Here is a 24,224-nt window from a genome sequence, read left to right as displayed (position 1 = left end):
CACGCAAAATCACACGGTGGAGATGTCACCATCACTAAAGTAGAGGTCGCCAACAGACAGTTTATTGACCCTGGACCTCATGTCTTGCCAAGACTCCCGAAGCCTCACGAGAAGATGCTTTCTCCGCAGAGATTACAACTTCGACAGGAGGAAGCCTCGAGGCGTCATCGCCTCCCTTCCCGAAGAAGGTCAAGAGAAGAGGAGGAAGAGCTAGAGGCCATGGCTGCACTGGACAGCGATTAATATCCCTCTTCTCAACTGTTATCTTCTCAACCGTCACATTATCTTTTCGTCGCATTATTTGTTGCATTTTCCTCTTTTGTAAATTATTGTAAGAGTGAATGAGTGTATGAAAGGAAATATGGGAATAAAATCGGGAATTTTACTCTTAAGGGGGGGGGGAATGTAGGAAAATGGGTTTTTCTTTGGGAAGTAAATGTTATTTTTCACGCTATTGGGTTTGTTCACGCTATTGGGTTTGTAATGTAAATTTAATGGGAAGTTTTACGTAGCAGTTTCCAGGAGTAGGTTGCTTGTAGTGTATAAAATTCCACTTTTTACCTTCGTTTGGCTGTAAAATGCCGTCGGGATTATTCCTTTCCCGGTCGGGTTGCAGTCACGGCATACGCTGCCATGCCGTGCTCGGATTGCCGTGGCCTGGTGTGTTTTCTGTGTGCATTCCGGTGCGGTATGGTAGAGCTGCCGTAGTTGGTCGGCTAACTCCATTGCGGGCCAATGGGTGTTGAGCTAACGTCTCCTGGGTCAAAGGTTAGCGCATGGGGTATTTAAGGGCCTGCAACGCTCAGAGAGGTGTCTTACTTCAGGATACCCTGACCTTAGTAAGTAGGGACATCTTTCTCGCTTCTGTTTATTTTGTTGAGTTTGGCTTAGTTTATATTTATTAATTAATAAATTGTATTTATTTGGTGAAATCTGAACTTTGTTCTTTTTTTGTGAAGAATCTTTAACAATGACTTGAACTACCATAGAACCTGAAACAAGGTCCATGAAAGGTTCCCTTCTCCAGGCACAAGATCAACATCTAAACAAAATACACAACGCAAAGTCCACAATGGAGAACGTTAAATAACAACATCGAACCTTGATATATGAACCTTACTGTCACTGGGCGACCTCCCTCAGCGGAGGTAGTGAATGTGTGGAGAGAATAAAGTACTCCCAAAAAAGACTGAAAATGTGGGGAACACCCAAAAATGCAACCACATGGAAGAGTGGTGACCAAACACTCTAACATGAAATTGTTGAGTTATGGAAACATTGGGTTTTCATTTGTCTGTCACCACATTTGTACAGCAAGTGAAAAGTGAAAACATGCCATACCTGCCAGGAGCTCAACACAACCATCGGCAGACAGGCAACTTTGCTTCGGTGTAGCCAGTTTTTCGCCATGAATCTTAAGCCACAACAGCCAAGGGGACATTTTTGGTTCAGTGACGAATCACATTTTTTGCTTGTCTGTACAGATGTCATGTTAACAAATGCGGTGTTGAATGTTAGGCATACTGGAAGTGGACAGGCTTTGGTTTGGTCAAGGCATAGTAACGGCACAACATTACATAGAGGAAATTCTTCAGCCACGTTTTTCCCATTATGCAACAAGCAAAAGTCATTTATCAACACAACAACAACAACAACACCCAACCTCACAACAGTTTTTGGGAGGAACCACAACATCCAAGTTGTGCCATGAACCTCAGGGTCTCCAGATCTAAACTCCAATCAAACATTTATGGGATGCTCTTGATCAACATTTGCAGTCACATCATTGAACAGCCGCAGAACCTCCAACAGTTGGTATAAGCACTGCAGGAGGAGCCACTGAGATTAGATGACCTTTATATTGACATTTGAGTATTTCATGTGTTCCTGGATAAACCTTGGACAATGACTTTTGCCAAATTTGAACACTTCTTCATAATCTGTTGATTATTTATATAATACATATAGTATGAATATGAAAACCACATTTTTTATTCTTCTTTTTTTGCAAAGAATAGAAAGCATCCACACTTCATTTCTGCCTTCTATATACATGAACAGATTACTCGCAGAAAAAAGAAAGAACTAACAATGTCTACATATGGAACCCGTTCGTTTTGTTTCACATGAGTGCTTGCTTGTGCATGCTCAGATAGCCACCTAGCACGAAGGACAGATTGCTCAGCTGGGTGACACACTCGGTTGCCTGTGTAATAGGCGTGGTTCTCAGTAGACTACCATCACCCAGTGACAGCTGAGTTAAGTTAAGACTGCCGGCTGGATTGGCCTCTCCCCTTCCAGAAACTCTGCTAATTCCGACGCATCCGCATAGATTTCCATGTCTTTATGTAGTGATTATTACACAAAACTAGGCAACATATCGAACCATAATGAAAATGAATAAAATGGAACTAAACTTCTGGTCTAGCTTAGGATTCCATTTCTATAGGTTCATGGTGAATATCTACCCCCTGCTTAAACTACAATTTAACCCAGCTTTCCTACACCTGTTTACAAACAAATATGGCTGACAGAAGAAAGGCTCTTTTCTCTGCAGCTCTTTAGCTGGTCCTCGAAGAGATGAAACAATTTAGAGATTTACTGACAGACGAAAATGAATTTAATATTATGCTGTTATTGCCAGTTATTTTCAGATTCAGGCGCCAATGCGTGCCTAAAGTGAAAGGATTCACCAAACTGTTGTCCCACAGTATAACGGGTGCGATTTTCGAATTAGTAAAAGTAACATTTTAAATCATAATGATTCAATTACAGGACACCTGAGGTATGTTGCCAGGGTAATGGGGGAAAAAAGGACTTTTAAACCATGCCATATTCGGCATTGCCCTAAATCCCTTAGACCACCACTAACAGCAAAGATATTATTCATAGCTTCATAAATAATGGCAATTGTCCAAGTTTTGCATATAAATCATAAAAGTAGTTGGAAATCATTTCATAATTCAAAACAGCTAAAAGCACAAATGATTTTAGTATTAACAGAAATTGACGCGTAAACTTCCGGATTTTAAAAACTCAATACTAAACCAATAGCGGACGTTTAATAGTGGCGCTCATATTAAAACATTGGTGCTGTGTGACTCATGATTGTCAGTTAAACTTTTCAAAGTTAGAGTGTATTAATGACCATATTTGCAACATGATTGAAAATAAATTTAAGTCAATTGATTAAAAATACGTTTGTAAAATTATTTCTTGCAAGTAATAGCGGTCTATCGACATAGACATGATACAGTGTCCGAATTTGACTCATATGGATCTGTAACACTCATTTGCGACCATCTGTTAATCAATTTAATTAACTAAAACCAAAACAACTGCTTGGTGATTACGAATTTGTTCATTTGTTTAAGTAAGTCGGTCAATAAGGACGAGTATCTTTGGAGAATGTGTGTAAACACTGCGCCAAATGACATGCTTCTGCCACTCTCACAATCTCCCTCCTCGATTTTGAGGGGGGGCCCCTCTTGGCACTCGAGTGTACGCACGCGAGAGAGACGCTCGGGACGATCAATTAGGAAATTCATCGCTCGTGCGAAAGACTTTGTGCAAAACGAACACATCCTCAGTGTTATGTATTCACTATCACTTTCTTCTGATACTGAAATGTTGCCCTGGGTGTCATTCTCATGGACCAAATTTAGTATGCATATTTGTAAGAATTGAGATTCAGTCAACTTACCACCCAGTGACATTTTAGATCATAGATTATATCTACAGGCAGGCAGTCTGTTATTTCCAGTATCCTCTGAATAATGGGAATTATCCCCACTAAACATTCTCGATAAATTCTTACAAATGTAGCAGGGTGTGGAGTCATCCCACAGATGACATCCTCACCTTGTCAGCTTGCTGACGGGGTTAACTTCTTTGGTCATGTGGACAAGGCGTCCGACTTCTGAATAGAAGGTTGTGGTTCGAATCCCAACACGGGACTTGGAAATTTTATTGCCGCTACATTGGCGCCCAATGTGGGGCTGAGCACGTTCATATCAAATTTGAGCAAAATAAGTCTCAGTACCCAACTATGCGACTCGGGACGTGCCTTCTGTTGACGGGGGAGTATGTAGCAGGGCATGGAGTCATCCCACAGATGACATCCTTACCTTGTCAGCTTGCTGACGGGGTTAACCTCTTTGGTCATGTGGACAAGGCGTCCGACTTTGGAATAGAAAGTTCATGGTTCGAATCCCAGCTCGGGACTCGGAAATTTTATGGCCACTACACAAAGACATATAAAAAAAGTGGAATGACCTGGAAATGTCTTATTTTGTGTTGGGAAATGTATGGTGGGGAAGTGTCTGGAGCCCATTTCACTATAACTGTTAACAGGCAATACGATATTTATAGCACACTTGTTCCATCTAAAGCATAATTTGAAAATCATTACTTTTGGAATCACTGACAAAGGGAAAAAATTAAATGATTACATCGGTAATACACAAACACAATCTCCTTTGAACATTTAACACATTGCAACAATCATATCCACTCACTATTGGTCTGTTTATTGCTGGTTCCAATCCCCAAATGTGACTCTTGTGGAATGACTGATACATATTGGTTGAGTAACCAATTTTTGCAAAATTAGAAGGACTGGAAGTGCTTATGACCTTCCTATTTAGGTAACTGCAGGTATGGGAAGATTCTGGTTGTGGTCCACAGGTCATTACACTTTTTCCAAACCATGTCATTAAAATGAAAGAACTTGTTTTTGGATAGAGTTTCAGAACTCACTTGCACTGCTTCTTACAGCAGCTTTTATAAGTTAGAACAAAACGAACAAGTTTTATGGATTGACAACTTTTTATTGCAACAGATGCAACGTTTAGTTCACAATGTAAGCATCTGCACCCTTTTGTTGCATCTTTTGTAATAAAGAAATTGTTAATCTTTAAAACTTGTTGATCTTTAACTTGCACTGATTTAGACAACACGAGGGATCAGATTGGAATGTATTTATCCCCTGCAATGCGTTTTGCGGGGGGTATTAAAATGGACTCTGTCTGTCCGTCCGTCCGTGTGTCCGTGCACATTTGTCTTTTCCGGAACATAACTTTAAAACCGTTCAATATTTCTTCACCAATCTTGGCACATAGATAGATCTGGTGGTCTACTGGTGCCATGTGGTAGTTTTGGATTTCTGAATAAAATATTTTTGTTGCGTTTCCATGGCAACAAGATTGACTTAGACTGAAATTAATGGTATTACTCTTTTCTGGAGCAGAACTCTAAAACTGTTCAATGTTTCTTCACAAACATGGCACATAGATAGATCTGGTGGTGGACTGTTGCTTTTTGGTAGTTTTGGATTTCTGAATAAAATTATTTTCTTTGCGTTTCCATGGCAACAAGTTTGACTTAGACTGAAATTGGTGGTAGTGCTCTATTCCAGAGCAGAACTTTAAAACCATGCAATATTTCTTCACCAAACTTAGCACATAGATAGATCTGGTGGTCTACTGGTGCCTTTTGGTAGTTTTGGATGTCTGAATAAAATATTCTTGGCGTTTCCATGGCAACAAGTTTCACTTTGACTGAAATTGGTGGTTGTGCTCTTTTCTGGAGCAGACTGACTGACTGAGTTTGGTTTTACGCCGCTTTTAGCAATATTCCAGCAATATCACGGCGGGGGACACCAGAAATGGGCTTAACACATTGTGCCCATGTGGGGAATCAAACCCGGGTCATCGGCGTGACGAGCCAACGCTTTAACCACTAGGCTACCCCACCGCCCCTTCTGGAGCAGAACTGCACACTGTTTCATCACCAAATTTCAGTGGTGAACTGGTGCCTTTTGCTAGTTTTGGATTTCTGAATAATTTTGTTTTGAGTGTGTTTCCATGGTAACAATTTTGGCTTCAACTGAATTTGGTGGTAGTGCTCCTTTCTGGAGCAGAACTTTGAAACCTTTGAGTACTCTCCTTCCACTTTGCTAATACATACCAAAACATTTGACATAATCATAACTTGTAGACATATTCATGAAGAATATTTTGCCATTGCAGGGGATATTGATGACTTTTTCTTCTTGTTTGGGGGTATTGATGTGGATGATGCGGTAAAGTCAAGCTAATTCATGATATTTTCTGATAAAAATGCTTCAGGGCATTCATGGAAAGGTTTTGAGATGAACCATAGTTTTGAGTGGTACTATCATATATAATATACATCTTCTTTATATTGCTATTTTGTAAACATCTTTAAAAAAGTTTGTTGTATGTCACTCTTGATCTCCCTCACTTCTCTTTCTAAAGCAAACATTTAAATGCACAACATAGCCGATGCTCTGCTTATCTACAAGATTCCATCAATTATTTGGGATGTTGTTGACATTGTACAAGATTCCCATATTTACAGATGTTTTTGAACCTGTTTCATATGAAAATTTGCATCATTGCAATGTGTTTATGTTTCAGTGTTCTCTGCCATGTGTTTTTCATCATACTGATGTGTCATCCTGCTTTAACATATGCGTAAGTACCAAATTCTTTCTTGAGAAATTTAAAGCCTCCCAAATATTGACAAAGAAGTTGATCTTGCACACCATTTGATTTTAAAATGTGTTCATTGTATACTCAAAAGTAAAAGTTAGTGTGAGCAACACATTTGTTTATATAAATGAGAAAAATTTTATAATGCATTTTAATATTCTATATTATACACTTAATCCATAACCCCAACAGGTTCCTGTTGGTAGTATTTGTTTTGCATGTATTTTTTGTACTTTCAAGAGGTCTGTGGGAAAAAAAGCATAAAACGTGCCCTTTGAAAAGTGTGGCTCTCAACCTTGAATCATCATCACCCGAATCATTGTTTAGACGTCGACAGGTCTGAAAAACACAGAGATTTGGAGGAATCTGCTTGCATTTCTCTATGCCACGGCTAACTGAAAATGAAAGGTGGTGGGTCACTGGAATGCTTGGTACTGGAACACCCAAGCGCAACGTTGCACAGTAGTTTGACACGCACAAGTACGCCATATGCTGCTCGTGGAGACGTTATCAACAGAACGTCATCATTACATACAGACTGTTCCCGAAGTTGCCATCCACCTGTAACCACGCCACATAACGATCGTTGTATTTGAACAACTCATCTGCACCAAAGATTCCAACCAGTCAACAGGATATCGTCAAAGACCATTCGCTGACATCTGGCTGCAAAAGGGATACGTGCTAAACGTCATGCCAGATAACAAATTTTGACATAATGTCGCCAATGTCTACGACTGCAGTGGTGCAAACAACATCATTCTGAACGAGAGTGGGGACATGTTCTCTTCACTGACAAGTCCAGATTCCTCTTGCACCGTGCTGATGGCTGAACCCAGATCTGACCCCGATCAGGCACATATGGGACAAAATGGAGAGGAGATTGAGACGGTGGCCAAATTCCCCAGTCACGCTTCAGGAACTCTGCCAGGTGCTTCCATTGATATGGAATGCCATTCCACAAGACTTCTTGTGATGTTTGATTGGCTCTGGGAGGCTCAGGTTTCAAGCAAATATCAATGCTCATGGTGGACTTGCACGTTATTGACTCTGTGAATTTCATTTTCACCATTCTCTCACTGTGACCTCATTAGCATGTGTCCACCAGAAAATTTTAAAATGTGCCCTTTGCAATCCTATTGTGGATGATTTTCTTGCAATATTAAAAAAGGTCTCATCATAAACGTATGAGTTGTTAATTCACATATCTAACTTGAAGTCAATCACAATAACTTTTGCCTTTGAGTATATTATGGACTTATTTTTCAATCATCTTTATCAATTCCAAATTACATTCAATAGTATTAACATTATACTTTTTAGACACACCTGAGCATCTATTGTTTTAGACAGTCACAGGTAGCTCATGCAACACATCTTTCAGGCTCCAGTTGATCGTGTGACTTCCAGCTTTCACCTTTCTCTTTCTTGTTGCCTGTGAGTAAAAACTTTGAGACATTATTTTCTTCAGAGGTCAAGGATACATCTTGTTTCCTTATCAGACGAACTATGGGCAAGACGTGGAAAGCCTAAAGAGGAAAGTGTGTGGTAGATGTAGAAACCTGACGCTTTGTGTGCAGATTGTATTTACATTTGTTCCTGGGGTCAGCACTGTTCTGCAATAACCTTAATGATGAAGACTTTAGGTCTACAAGAAAGCTGGTTGTATGAGGCACACCATTCTTCCAGATTCCCACCCATGCTGATGACAGTTTTCTTGAGGCCTTCTCTGATGTGGATCCTAGTGAGAATTTGTGATGTCAATTCAGGCCTCAGGTTTAGACTTCCAAACCTCCAACACCAGTCCCTTCCATTCCTGCCTGAGTAGTGGTTATGCAAACGCCACTGATGATCCCTTCTGGATCACCAATTCCTCACTGTGCCTCTTCAAACCTTTAACATTCTTTGTTTACAGGCTCCACCGTCAGATACTACAGTCCCCCTACAATCCCTCCACATTCCATGATCACTCCTCTGTTGACAAACCCTTCACCATAAGCTACCTCTATACATCTGGAAATTCCTAACCTTTCTTCACTGATCTCGTCTGATCACCCAGTTGAGTAGGGATCATTGGTCACAAGATCCTGTGGCCTCACAACAGTCTTTGACTTTTAAGCTATTGTGCAGGCAATGTCTTTATATACTCAACTGTCCACCCCTCAGTCCTGTATTTGTACTTTGCCCGCACCTCCTTCACAACGTATATCCATTTGAGGTTTGTTGCCAGGTGAAGACATCTTTACTTCAAAGGCCATCTTTCGATTATTGATTAATGTTGTCTTCTGATAAAGTTTCTCACCTTTTTGTATATTGCTTGGCCATCAGACACAAAGATCTGCTCAATCATTCTAGCTTTGATCATTACAAAGTAGAGCTTTTTTATCAGCCATGGTCCTGCAAGTTAATATTTGATGAGACTATTTGCATGGTATCTTGTAAGGTTGAGAATGGCACACAGTTTCAGGTTTCTGTAGATCTCCCGAAACTCCAGAAAATGCATATGTAAGACAGTTAGTCTCTTTGCCATTGTAGTCATGCTCGTTATGTTCCTCGATCATTTCATGGTTCAAGGGCCTAGAGAAAACATTCCAACAACTTGTCAACCTCCTCCAAGAGTGTCTGATTTGAGAAGCCTTAGCGGAGAGAGCCTGCTAAACCAGTGTACCGGTACTCTTGAACTTTATGTTTGACTGGGATCTCCAGTCATCCCTACACCCATCAGCGGAAGAATTTGGACCTTTGCCCTGTATTGGGTAACCAATACATCATCAGTTTTCTGGTAGAATGCTATAGGTGAGGTGAAATTGGGTTTATCGTCGTGCTTGAGAATATTTCGCTGTTATGACGACGTGCATGCGTGTGTATGTGTATGTGCGGCTGCTTGTACTAGCCCAGACTGAAGCTGGTTTTATAGTGCTAGCCCACTGAGATACCATGCCGCAGTGAAGCATGAATACCCCACTCAGACACATTATACTGACTCCGAGCCGACCAGTCCTTGTTGTACCCATTAATGCCGAGCGCCAGGCAGGGACCAACAAGTACCATATTTTAACGTCTTTTGGTATGATGCGGTCGGGGATCGAACCCGCGGCCTTCCGCTCTCCGGGCGGATGCTCTAACCACTACACCACGGAGGCGGCTGGTAGAATGCTATAGAGCTGTGATGATATATATCACTATCAATAATAGTGATACTTTATCTCACAATGAATATATCAATATTTTTTTTTTGTATCGTGATATGTATTGTTGGCCTTACAATTGTTAATTTTCACTAGAAATTGACAGTTATGTCAAAATTGACACTATTACTTGCTTCAAAATATACGTTTTTAAAGAAAATAACTAAACATAGCATATCATAATATACATTGAATCGAATCGTATCGTTCCAAGATATCGCGATCTATATCGTATTTCTGTATCATGACACACTTCATCATCAGTATTTGGTGGCCCAGCTGACAACCTTTGTTATGTTATTGTAGAAATTAGCAATAGTGATGTTTGGTTGCTTGCCCAACATCCCCGATTATGCTCCAACCTTTCTTGTCCATGTGCTGATCTTACCAGACCATTCGATTCATCTTTCTGGGAATACACTTCCATTGGAAGGTCCTCCCATTTGGCATTTCTAAGGCCATATGGCTGTTTACCTGTATCATGATGCCTATCACCCAGTTCTTCCATTGGAGAGGGATTGAGTTCAAAGTATACATCAACGACGATCATTCTCTTTACATCAATGACCTAGAGTTCAAGGCGGCAAATTCTAGCTGTCTCCCATTGGTCCAGCATTCTGTGATAGTCCAGTCTTATGATACATAGATACTAACGACCTTCCATGTACAGTCATCCCTCGCCATAACGCCGGTCTTGGGGTCCATGGATGACCCCCCGCGTTATTAGACACGCGCGTTATAGTAACGATTACATAACGTGGATCAAAGGCCAAGTAAAATCGTATTTTCCATGGACATAACAAAACTGCTATTTCTTGTATTGTGCCCATCAAAACTATATCGTATTGTTGGAGGTGAAAAACAACAACTTTGTAAATGAAAATAGATGTATGTACATGAAACTTGCAATCAAACATCATAAGACATGATAATTAAATGGTTGTTCCTGTCATGCTACCTGTTATTCAACTAAGCCGGAAATGGCAATCAACAGAGCGATGCTTTGGTGCAATGTACCGGTGATTCAGTTAAAAACGATTCTAAAATATAACATCATGTAATTTTCTGATTAAAATTGATATTTTATACTTAGCCTGACTCATGCTTAATTGCTTGTCTCCTTCCTCTTGCGAACTATAGGGGAACACTTGAATCCCCTTTTGAAGCTCCCTTAAAAAAAGCGGATGTAAAATCACTCACCCCACGAGTAGCCTCCCTTTGCCTTTTGGCGCCAAAACCTGTCACATGATCAGACATGCACTTCACTCTCTCCGAATATGAGCCCGACACCCGGATCTACAGGGAAATCCAGAGTGCCATGAGGGGAGGTTGGGAGGGCTGACCTCATGAGTCAGGATAAGTATAAAAAATCATATTTTTCCTTATCCTGACTCATGCTTAATTGCTTGTAGAATCCGATGGAACCGGTGGTGGGTCAAGCCACTCTGGATTCATAGCTGCTGATTTACGTCCTGCATACCCCCCTAGGGAACATCTAATGCCACTGTGTCCTTTCTTCCAGCTTCCTCTGATGAGACGGGGGGGGGGACCACAACTTGTCAGATTTCTCTGGAATCGTCTTCTCCTGTAAGTAAGTCCTTACAAGTACAGGGGCTGTCACTCATGCTAGCCTGTCCTAGACGTGCGCATGGACTCTAAAGTTCTAACTCTTTTGAGTGTTGGCTTTTACAAGTAGCGTGATAAATAGGGTGAGATTCATCTCAGCGCCATTGAGGAACCGTCAATTGTTGTGCTACAACAAGAGGCCCAAAGTGGTGAATGCCGGAGACGTCCTCGGTAGCCATGTCTCTGAGGTAGTGGTTGGCAAACACTGTCTCCGAATTCCAAAAGCAGTCCTCCATTATTGTCAAAATGGAGCAGTTCCCATGCAGAGCGAGTGTCGACGCCAGTGCTCTGACTTCATGAGGATTGGAGGCTCGTGGAGGCTCAAGTCCTGCTTCTTTGTAGGCTCTCAATATGACGGCTCTCATCCATATGGATATTGTTTTACGTGAGACCTCTGTAGGCGTCTCCGTAGATAGAGGGATGAAAAGGCGCTTGAATTTTCTTCTCCTCGTTTTCGACCTTTGTAGGTAGACTTTCAATGCACTGACTGGGCATAGGGATAAATCTTGTGTATCCTGTGGCCCTAGGATTGACGAGAGTGCTGGAATATGGAACTGTCTGTCTGGTTGACCGGGCAGTTGGTTCTTTGCTATGAAGTCCCATCTCAATCCCAGATGTACAATGTCACAATGTGTGTCAAATCGTGTTCGTTCAAAGTCCAGAGCATGTATTTCTGACATCCGTGCTGCTGTTGCCAAGGCGATCAGGAACAGAGTTTTATGAGTTAACCTCTCATAGGATGTCCTTTCTAGTGGTTCATAAGCGTCACTGGTGAGATGCTGCAAGACCACATTGAGATCCCAAGCAGGTGCCTTAAACTTCTTTTGTTGGTCTTCCAACTTAAAGGAGCGTAGTAATGCCAGTATATCTGGTACTTTGGTCAGCGTCACACCCATCTTCATGGTGACAACTGTGCTGAGGGCCGCTAGGTATGTAGAGAGTGTTGACCCTTTTAGCCGCCTTGTTTGTCTTAGATGACAAAGGTATTCCGCCACTTGAGGATGTGTTGCTTTCGTCGCCGTGAAACCATTCCTCAATGCATATTTCTCAGAACTCTGCCACTTGTCGTTGCGGGTTGATCTACGTAGAGCTAATGTGACTGCTTTTGCTGCTCTGGCAGAATATCCTCTTTTCTTCAAGCAAGACGTGATATGTTCCATGCATGTAGCTGAAATATTGTTGGATTTCCGTGTGCTTGCTTGGTGTGCGGATGAACTGTGTAGGTTCTATTTCCGATTTGAAGAGATTTACTAGCCATCATGGTTGAGTGAGTAGCCTGATGGTGAAGTCTAGTTGCAGTCTGAGTTGACTGGGATCCTGATGAGCTTGAATCCTGTCGTCCAGGTAAATTGCACTGCATAGACCTCGATGATGTAGGTATGTGATGATGGGCTTTGTCACTCGAGTAAACAACCAGGGGGCCAACGATATTCCAAAAGGTAGCACCTTCCATTGGTAATGACGTCCGTTGAAGAGGAATCGAAGGTATCTCCTTGAGTCTGGGTGTATTGGGATGTGAAGATACGCATCCTGTAGATCTATGCTGGCGAGGTAGTCTAACGGACAGACGACTTGTCGTAGTTGAGGAAGGTGTATCATCCTGAACTTTGCGGGTCTGCGCAGATAATCCTGATGAGTTCCTGTTTTGTTTCTTCGACTGCCTCCTTCTCGAGTAGAGTTGTGATGGCGTCGAGTAGTTTCTCCCTCTAGTCGGTAGCATAGTTGTGTATCAGAGGAGTGCTTGTCAATGGTGGAACTGCTTGTAGTTGTATCTTGTATCCTCTGCGTAGTATCTGGGATACGTAGTTGTGAATTCCCCAATTCTCCCAGTAGTGTTGTAGACATCCACCCACTGTCGAAGGTTGTATGGGAACGGCTCCAGTCGTTCCGAACCCGTCCATCAACGTCTAGCATTCCTGGCACCTCTGAATCCTCTGCCACTTCCGGGGTTACCTCTGGAAGCTCCGGTTGGGCAAAGAAAAGAATCCTTGCCTCCTCTGGAAGTGCCGTATTTCTTCTCTCTAGCTCTCTGTATCCCCGCAAACTTCGATTTGCCAGAGTAGCGCTGAGATGTCTGTCGGATAACAATGGCCATAGACTGCTTGGTAACTTCTTTGGCCAAGTCCTCAATTTCCCCTGCAAAGATAGCTGATGCTGACCATGGAGCTCTGTACAAAGTCTTGGTGAACTTCTCACTCCAATTACAGGAAGATAGTAGCCCTTGTCTTCTCAGTAGCATCAACCCTGCTGATGTAGATGCCAGATGCTCCGATATAAACTGTTGGTCTTTCTTCTTGGCCAGCAATGCCGACTAGATCATACAATCTTCTATCAAGGTGGAGTTCCTAAACTTCGCAATGAGGGTTTCATTGATGGCTCTTGATCTGGCTAGACCAAAGAAGGTACGCCTGGTAGTTGTGTCTAGTTGTGCTAGCTTCTTATCGTCCACTTATAAGTCCTGGTACAGGCGTCGTTGATGATATTGTAGTTCTCTGGGGCCTTCATGAAGGGTTCCATATGGTGTTGAGAGAACTTCTTGGCGTTGAACGGTGGTATACTTTGACTCTCGAACTTCGTTGCCTTCCTGAAGGCTGTACTGAGGTTCTCTGGTACATTCAACACGGGATCTATGGGTGGAAGGGTGAGCGTATCAAATTCGTCGTTTGACATCATGTACGTGAATGCTTCATTATCCTCTTTAGAAGGTGATGCAAGCTCCAATCCATTAGCCATCCAAGACTTGATCTCTGTATCGGAGAATATGATTCCACCATCATCTTCAAATTTGGATGCATCTTGTTCTGAAGACAGTTGCCGATGTGCTTGCTCCCTAGTGGAGATCTACGTGGTGATCTACGTGGAGACATTCGCGAATACCTTCGTGGAGATGCGTGTGGAGACTGCGTGGTGACCTATATGTGCGTGAAGATCTGCGTGGAGATGAGCGTGAAGATCTTCCTGAAGACCTGCACAAAGGTGATCGATTCGTATAAAGATCCTCCCTGGAGTCTTGAGATGTATTCCTGAGTCTTCGTGAAGGTGAAGATTCTCTTCTGTGGGATGTGAAGTACCTTCGCGCAGGCCCGTGATGATTGTCCGAGTCTGAGGTCGAGGATGATCTGCGATGCTCCGGTGAACGTCTGGTTCTCCTTCGCGAATGCTCCTCTTCTACTGCAGGCTCATCGTTGTCCAGGTTGACAGGTTCTCGGGAAGTATTTGTGGATGACTGTCGAGTACGTGATCCTTCACGAATGTTCCCTTCTTCAAGACGTCTGACTGCGTTGATATGGCTGCTGACATCACTGTAGAAGAAGATCTCGGCTTCTTCCTAACTGTTACTTCAGGAATCGGGATGGGTGGAACATCGCTTCATCCGATGGGGTGATATCCGCGGCGAAGGACCTCGGCTTCTTTGCTACCCCAAGGGACGACTTCGATGAAGTCTTATCTGTAGACGATTTCTTCTTCAGAGCAGATGATGTCTTGGTCTTCTAAGACTGCGACGAGGGTCGTTGAGACGATGACAATCTCTTCCTGGACCTGGAGATGCCATCTGCCACAGTCAACAGCTCCGTAGAAACCACTGGCAAATCACTGGAATGGTGAATCGCAGCAGGCAACAATACACGGTTATCAACGCATTCACTCTGTTTAGACATGACTTGTAAAAGTCGTCTCGACCTGTCCTTGGCACGTCTAAGAACGTAATATTAATAATTAGTAAATTCACTTTCAGATAAATGCTGACAAAGTTTACAGCGGAGGCTGGAAGAACATGTAGAAGTGCAGTAAGGACATAATGAATGCGGATCAGCAGCCGATAAACAAAACCTGCAACGAATGCAAGATTTCATCAAATGTAAACAAGATGAAACATCATGTCAACAACTTGAATAAACGGAAAATTTGGTACAAATTTCAAACCATATTGCTGGTATATTCTTGCTAAAGGCCATATACAGCTAATTTAGTAGTCAAAGCCTAAAATAAAAGGACATAATGCCGTATAGGGGACCCAGGCGCTCTCACACCCGTCCTCTAGGGCGAAGAAGGAGAGAGTGAAGAGCATGTCTGATCATGTGACAGGTTTTGGCGCCAAAGGGCAAAGGGAGGCTACTCGTGGGGTGAGTGATTTTACGTCCGCTTTTTTGAAGGGAGCTTCAAAAGGGGATTCAAGTGTTCCCCTATAGTTTGCAAGAGGAAGGAGACAAGCAATTAAGCATGAGTCAGGATAAGGAAAAATAAAGAATTTCTATTCCATTAACAGAATAATTTATATGTCAAGCAGTTATTCTAACAGAGATCTTATATATTGCTATCGTATAAGTAAAATGCATGTTTTTTACGAACATATTTTTTTTACATAATAATGAGCATTGCTAAGCACTTTGGGTTACCTGGCTTGATACATTTTACGTAGGAGACAGTTTGACAAGTCACCGCTGACTTCCCATGGTACTTGCCACATTGATTGCAAAAACAAAATGTTGGCAATTAATGGTCAAATATGACTTCAATGAGTCAATAACGCGAGTCTTCGGGTCAATGGATGACAAGGCTGTAATCTGTTCGTTATTGCTGAGAAAAATGTGAAATTGGTGCTATCGCGGTAGGCGCAAAAAACGGACCCTCACGAATGTGCAAAGCGGACGTTGTATGGAATGAGGTAATGCCATTTCACACACGGTTTCATTTCACTCTGTTGTTATTGTAAACAGTATTTAAATGAATGAAAATGGGATTGAATTTAATCAAATAAAATGAGTTTTCTGACACACATGTACAGTGAGACCCCAGATACCCGGACCCAAAATGTCCGGAAACCTCGCCTTCCGGTCAATTTTCATAAAAAAACAATCTCTTACGTTATAAAAGTGACTGTCTAAAACAGATATGCGGTTTCCGTTGCTGGACGGTAAATCGATGGGAAAGGCCCACCCCAATATCTTTTTAAATAATCAAATTTCTTACTAAGGAGCAGATTCACGCTGAAGTTTGCCTGTTGCACATTGGCGGTGGAAAAAACGTCCACTTAAGAAAAAGAAATACGTACATGGACTTGCAACGTCGCCTGGATGTCCTAAGACATGATTTTAGGAGTGGACAAATCATCACCAGAGAGTATGCAGATGCTGCATCTCACCAACTTCATACCTGCCAACTCGCACACCCTTAGCTTGAGACTCACGCTTTTGTTACTCATGTCACCCTCTCACAACAAAACTGATGTCTTTAGCATGTACATTTTGATCCTTTAAGATCACCCAAATACGTTTGAATACATTGTGTTCATTCTTTTCTGAGAAGCAAATTTGCAATTAGACATTGCGTTTGCGCCCTGAATCCCAATCCTGGTTCCACCCTGGACCCGACTGGGGTCAGCGCCCCTTGGACCCTGGCATCCCAAGCCTTTTTCTCTTTTGGGGTTGGAAGCTCTGTCCTAATATAGTTTGGGGATAGTCTGGGGCCATGGAGTCCATGTTGAATAATGACATTTAGCGTTGTTTCGCTAAATGGGTTTATGGGCAGCATTTACAGTTCAGCACATAACTTTAAACTCTAGCACTTGCCTTGGCTTATAGTATCCATCCAGCGTAGCAGTACAGGAGGCGGTGTATTATTTCAGCATTTATTAATAGCAGCAGTAGGGCATTTAGAAGTAAATTGGTAAACATGTTCATAGCCAGTATTTACAATCCTTGTGCACAACTTTAAACCCTAGCACTCGCTTTCGCTTAAAGGAACTAACCAGCACAGCAACGCACATGGCAGTGTTGTTCTTCCGCATCCCATAATAGCAGTTACGTCACTTCCGGAGTTACGTCACATCCGCAAGCATACGTCATATCCTTCCTCTCTATCCTTCATGCTCTCAAGTCTTACATTTTGCCTCTGCTAAATAATTCCCACCCACCCGTCCCTTCAGAGGGCAATACCGTGTTTGGGGGGAGGGGGGTGCGGAGGTTGGTAATTTTTTACTTTTAAGTCACCATTGTACAGAACAGACACAAGCTGTACCAAGATCCAACTTCTTAATAAAATAGGTGCGGTGGGTATGGTGCCGACGGGACTAAGCAGCAGCGCTGCTAAAACTAGGGATACTTGGCATCTGCTTTTACAGCGGCAGCCCAAACCTTCCTGCCTGCTGTCTCTGCAGGAGGAAGTACCAAAGTTTCCCATGCTTTACCTGTGTGCTTTGCCACGGCGGAGGGCCGCAATTAGCTATCATACGCATTCGGTCCCGTCGGCGCCATCCACACTGTGCTCTTTGTCATCCACACGTCTGTCTTGTTTAGTCTGTTCACTGGATTCCTTTATGCTTATCTATTTCCGACCATATCATAATATCAATGGGAAGGTCTGCATATAATGAACAATGATAATAATTCTTAGTATGCTACATCCAACACTTGAGGTTAAGGCCTGCCAATCCTTCCAGAAACCTTCCTTAAGCTGTCAAAGGAGAAATTATGAGGTTCCCATGTCACGTCAGGGGAGATAACTCCTCTGAATAGCACTTGGGGAGAAAGTCAAAACAAAACAATGGTCTTGAAAACTATATTCAAGCTAAACCTTGTGGATTCAAAGTTTCAGGGGAATCAAGTGTTAGAGGTACTATTCTAAGAATTATTGACAAATTCCAGCTTACATTTTGAAGTGTTGATTTTGTAGGAAAGCAGTATCTGCAATTCCAGTTGTGAGTTTTTCTACCAGGCAAAAGCAGAAGTGAAGGAAAACATGACTGGTGAGTAGAGAAGTATTTTTCTTATGCACAGTCCTGGTGTGATAGTTCCTAAGAATGCAAAGTTTATATTACATCAGTAAAGAAAACTAGAGAGTCATCTGTCATCAAACTGTGAACAAATCTATGAATTTTAAATTTTCCATTTCACTTTTGTCTTTTCATATCTCTAGTACTATCAATATATCCCATGCTAGGTCTCTCAAGCTTGCTCTGACATGCAGTCATCACTTTTCCTGTGTGTGAGTTGTCATCAGCACAAACAATTCTCACAAATACGTCCCTCTAACATTTTATTGCATTTTTTCCTGAAAGTGGTTTACATGTTTACTTGAATAATAATGTTTCAAGTCCAAAAATCGAGTTGTCTCTCTTAATGGTTCTCCACGAAATGCCATCCACAAAAGTTATCTCCCCTGGGCTATATAGAGGATATTTCACATGTCGAGTTAATTGTGATGTATCTGACAAGTGATGTGAAAATAGGAATTTCTTCATGTCGAGATGACAGATACATCATATTTCACTGGAAATGACATATTTTATTTATTATATGTGTCATATTTTTTTAGATTGTCATTTTCCTCAGATATTGGAGTATGACTGGTGTTCAGGTCCATAGACCACTGCTTGAAATAACATAACTGGTCCTTGACCAGGTTACATGAATTTAGTTGTCCACCAGGCTGGGCTGACTTGGGAATAATGACAATGTTGCACTTCCTTCCTGTCTTGGGTGTTGTCGTCTCCTTCTACCATTCTCATCCCTATTAGGTTATGTGGTGTGGATTCTAAACTCTGCTGACATGCAATGAACAGTGGAGCTCACATGAACTGGCGCATGTCTGACATCCAACATATTTGCTTACCACTGCAGGAATCAGAAGTTTGAATATTAAGAGAAGCATTGGTTTCCGTCTGGAATGGCCAGGTTATGGCATGCACCACCTTGTCAACATGCAGGAGGACCTACACAAAGTTTCACCCAGTGTCTCTGGATGCAGAGACAACTGTTTCTGTTTCAAATTTCATAAAAATGGAGTCTAATGCAGATAAAATACTGGATGTGATCTTTTATGGAAGAAAACAATTCAAGCTTTATCCAAGCCCCAGCAAATCCATAAGTGAACATCAATGATATTACCTTAAAAGCCCAGCTAACACCACCACTAATTATATTTACAAGAATGGTACAACATGGTATGGAGCAGAGTCAGTACAACTAAACCTGCTAATCCTAACTGAAACAGCACTAATCAAGTGGACAAATTACACTGGGCTAAATCACAATGAGCCTAAATTAAAGTGTTTGATTAATGTACATGTCATTCTGGTATAGGTGATGACATGTCATTCTGGTATAGGTGATGACATGTCATTCTGGTATAGGTGATGACATGTCATTCTGGTATAGGTGATGACATGTCATTCTGGTATAGGTGATGACATGTCATTCTGGTATAGGTGATGGCATGTTTACTTATATTTGATTCATTATGGTTAGTTTACTCAAATATGGTTCATTTTGATTATTTCTGCTGTTTATTACATTGCTCAACAACCAGTTACCAACTTACATCAGCCTAGTCACAAATCCTTTAGCGTACACAGTGGACGTGATGTCGACATGGGAAGGCATGATTGCATAATGCTTTTCCCACATGCAGTGCTAATCCCACAAGTCATAGCTAAGATTAGGAATCATCAGATGACACTGTATCTAGTGGCTTGTTTCTTGGTTCCCCTCTCCGTGCTGGTGGATCAACCTATTTGTCTGCCCCTTTGGCCAACACTTCTCAGACAACCGAAACTTGACAGATTCCCTCAACTCCTTGAACAACTCCACTTACACTTTTGGAAACTGTCCAGGGACACCTTGCATGAGCAGGCTTTTCACAAGAGGTTTTCTCAGCTGTTACACTATCAGTCTGAGCTTCAACATCTGCCTTGTATGACTTTAAGTGGAACCAATTCTAGCAGTGGCGAGTCAGATCCTGAACAGCTATTGACACCAATGGCACCATAGAAGATATCATTCAGCTTTGGCATCAAGGGATTCACATTGGGAAGGACCCAATTAGTCCAGTAGAATTAGTGGAAAAAATCACTGAACCTCCAAAGAAATGGTACAGAAATGGTTTTGTGTTTATATCTTTTACAATAGTTATGTAAACAATATATAAAAGTCCTCCCTTGGATGTTGATGCTAAGTGGCTTCTTTGGGGCAAAAACTATGAAAACTGGTATTTTTCAATTATTATCTTTTTATCTGAAAATAAGTCCAGAAAATGTTATAAAATCTTGCAAAAAATACAACTGAAGTGTACAAAATAGTAAATAATGAAAATTAAAACTGAAAAAAGTTTATGACATGAGGTTTGAACTTGAATTTTGGACACTCCAGCACACTGGAAACAAGTAAATGAGGGTTATCTTCCCTTTGTTATCCCCCACAACAAGTTCGACTTAGAATGAAATTAGTGGTAGTGCTCTTTTCCAGGGCAGAACTCTAAAACCGTTCAATATTTCTTCACCAAACTTGGCATATAGATAGATCTGGTGTTGTACTGGTGCCTTTTGGTAGTTTTGGAATTGTGAATAAAATATTTTTGGCGTTTCCGTGGCAACAAGTTTGACTTAGCCTGAAATTGGTGGTAGTGCTCTTTTCCGGAGCTGAACTCTAAAATCGTTCACTATTTCTTCACCAAACTTGGCACATAGATTGGTCTGGTGGTGTACTGGTGCCTATTGGTAGTTTTGGATTTCTGAATACGATATTTTTGGCATTTCCATGGCAATTAGTTTGACACAGACTGAAATTGGTGATAGTGCTCCTTTTTGGAGCAGAACTTTAGAAACCTTTCAATACTCTCCTTCCACTTTTCTATATACACACCTAAATATTTGACATAATCATAACTCGTAGACATAATCATGAAGAGTATTTTGCCATTGCGGGGGATATTGATGACTTTGTCTTCTTGTATACAATAGATTGAAGTAGCAGAATGGAAAGGAAAGGTTATATCTTTTATAAAACTCTAACTAGACGAGGCTATAGTTAGCCAAATAGATAAAGGATTAAAAAGACAGCTAAAAGCTACAATTAAAAGAGACGAGGAGGAGGACTGAGGTGATTCTGCTCCCATAATAAGCCCCAGAACTGTATGCACTGCGGTCATGTAAGACTACGCACCTTGGTGATAAATGGGACATTCTGTATCAAGATTTAACAGAACTTGAAGAAACATATGCCAGAATAATAGATTAGGAAAATATGATACCATTTATATTTTCTATGCTATTAATTTTTAAACAATTTCAAAAGGTGATTGAAGGATAAGTTTGTTCTATTTTAACTTTAACTGGCAACTACATACTATTATGAGAGCAGAGTGAGTGAGTATGTTTTTACACCGCTTTTAGCAATATTCCAGCAATATCACGGCAGGGGACAATAGAAATGGGCTTCACACATTTGTACCCATGTGGGGAATCGAACCCGGGTCTTCGGCATGACGAGCAAAAGCTTTAACCACTAGGCTACCCCACCACACACACACCCTTATGTGAGCAGAATTGAGTGAACCCTTGCAAATATTTATAGTATAACTGGTATTGGTTTTTATCTGATTTGAAATCTCATGACACGTGTCAACCAAGTCAGCGAGCCTGACCACCCGATCCCATTAGTCGCCTCTTACGACAAGCATGGGTTACTGAAGATCAATTCTAAATTGGATCTTCATGGGTGCTGGGCTACTTGATCAAAGCTCTAGAAAGGTTTTGAAAGCACAACCAGTGTTGTCCTTTTTACTGCTAGTAAAAAAATTGATAACATTGGGTTTTTTTAAACTGAAATAACTAATTGACAAATACATTAAGTATTTCAAATACTTAAATAGTAGGTGGTGCATGCTTGTTTATCAACCATCTGTCATGAAATCATGTACAATTCGAAATACCGGTAAGTGAAAAACTATTCCAAGCATCGTTGAATCAAATCACCTCACCCAACCACATCTCAAATATTCAAGTTAGCCTGAACACAACTTTCAAATTATTAGATTTCCTTTACTCAGAATATCTTCTGTTAGTGTTAAGTTTTGCTTTGAATAGCATTGCCACCAAGCAAAATTAATTCAAATATGCAAACTATGAGACCAAGGCTATCTCTGTAACCCTCTGAAAAGCCCTTGGTGTTCAGGGTCACCATCACTACAGTTCAAGCCAACCGATATGTTAATTAATATCTTGTTCATTATTACAATCTCTAGTTACAGAAGAAGGAGCTAAGTGCAACGCTTCCGAAAATGGGTGTAAACAGGGTCAGTTCATTCAGTTTGGAACAGATAATGTAGATCAATCCCAGAACATGGATTAACGTATACCGATGACATTTTTGCCAATTAGGTGACTGTTTGCCAAAAAGGCTGAGGTGTTGATGCGCTAAAAGGGATGGGGGTTCATATGTCCTTGGTACATATGTTATGGAGATGCTGAATCAAATTGCTTGATGTCTTGAACAATTCATGTAGCATATAAAATGAATCACAAGACTATATCATTCTCAGTATTGAGTTATGTCACCTTCGTGCCTATGTTCAACCTGAATCCCAGGCTCAAAGCTGTATTAGCTCAACTTTGGTCAAGACAAAGACGTACAATGTTGATACACATTTCGACAGTCTTAAGCAATAAATACACCCTTCTTTTAGTAAACCTAAACCTAATGTCATGGACAAATCCCTGGAGAGCAAACGCACCACTTAGTTTCTTAATTGAACTCCTACTGGCTTTGGATATAGCCGTTGCAAGTATACTACCATCGACAAAGTCAAACGTATTGCCAAGGAAACAATAAATACACATTTCAACATCTTAAAATAGCACAGGGCTCAAGTTCATAACTTGATCTTTCTCTCTGTTCAAAGTTTATGAATGAATATGTGTTAGTTTCAGAGATATAATAGCTTCTCCATATTGGTAGAGGATAGTTCCCTTTCAAATTAATCATAACTTTGATGAGGCGAAAAGAGGAACTAAATTGCATGTTCCTGAAGTTGTGTTTATTTTACCTTTGAAAATAGAAAATATATGCTCTGAAAAGTCTATGGTTTTATTCAAATTATGACTTTTCCAGTCCATGTATTAGTAGTTTCACGTGTCCTCTTTGAAAATATGCATATAAAAGTACACTAGGGTCTCTGTATGAGATTTTAACAATTATTCAATTTTTTACCCCATAATAGGATTTAGCATACATCTATTTGACTTTTATAACCCATGTATTAGTAATACCTATATCCTTGGGATATAGTATTAGGCTCCATCCGTCCGTACGAATTGGAATATCTTAAGAACTGTTTACTAGATTCTTTTCATATTCGGTACCTGGTTTCATCTCATTTCAAGGTCACAAGGGGACTTTCACGTTTTACCTGCATGTTAAGCTATCTCAAGAATCGTTCACTGGATTTTCTTCATATTCAATACCAAGCTTTATCTCGGGAAGGCGCAGTGCCCAGTCGATTTTGGTGACCTTCACATAATTTTCAAGGTCATGGCGACACTTTGAAGATTTCAGCATGTAAATCTGCATGTAAAGCTATCTCAAGAACCGTTCACTGGATTTTCTTCATATTCAACCCCAAGCTTTATCCAGGGAAGGCGCAGTGCCCAGTCAATTTAATTAATTCACATAATTTTCAAGGTCATGGCGACACTTTGAAGATTTCAGCATGTAAATCTGCATGTAAAGCTATCTCAAGAACCGTTCACTGGATTTTCTTCATATTCAACCCCAAGCTTTATCCAGGGAAGGCGCAGTGCCCAGTCAATTTAATTAATTCACTTAATTTTCAAGGTCATGGCGACACTTTGAAGATTTCAGCATATTAAACTACATGTTATGCTTGTCAGCGAGATACCTCAAGAACCATTCACTGGAGTTACTTCATATTTGACACCAAACTTCATCCAGGGAAGGCGCAGGGCCCAGTCGATTTTGGTGACCTTCACTTAAGTTTCAAGTTCACAGAGACACTTTGAAGATTTCAGCATGTTAAATTGCTTATTAAGATAGTCAGCAAGATATCGCAAAAAATATTCAGTGGATTTTCTTCATATTTCACACCAAACTTCATCTAGGGA

At 41.1% G+C, this 24,224-nt stretch overlaps 1 protein-coding gene across 1 annotated transcript in view; it reads left to right on the top strand.

The window, feature by feature from the left end:
* LOC124272352 (vascular endothelial growth factor receptor kdr-like) overlaps positions 1-24,224 on the top strand; it is a 462,777-nt gene that overhangs the window by 88,391 nt on the left and 350,162 nt on the right. Inside the window, exons 3-4 of the mRNA XM_046707526.1 lie at positions 6,441-6,497; positions 18,002-18,074. Of these exons, the coding sequence (XP_046563482.1) occupies positions 6,441-6,497; positions 18,002-18,074 (130 nt within the window). The remainder of the gene's footprint in view (positions 1-6,440; positions 6,498-18,001; positions 18,075-24,224) is intronic.

Source organism: Haliotis rubra, unplaced genomic scaffold (genome assembly GCF_003918875.1).
Source record: "Haliotis rubra isolate DU_JTF1 unplaced genomic scaffold, ASM391887v1 Scf169, whole genome shotgun sequence".
NCBI lineage: Eukaryota > Metazoa > Mollusca > Gastropoda > Lepetellida > Haliotidae > Haliotis > Haliotis rubra.
This window is presented reverse-complemented; position numbering and strand designations above follow the sequence as displayed.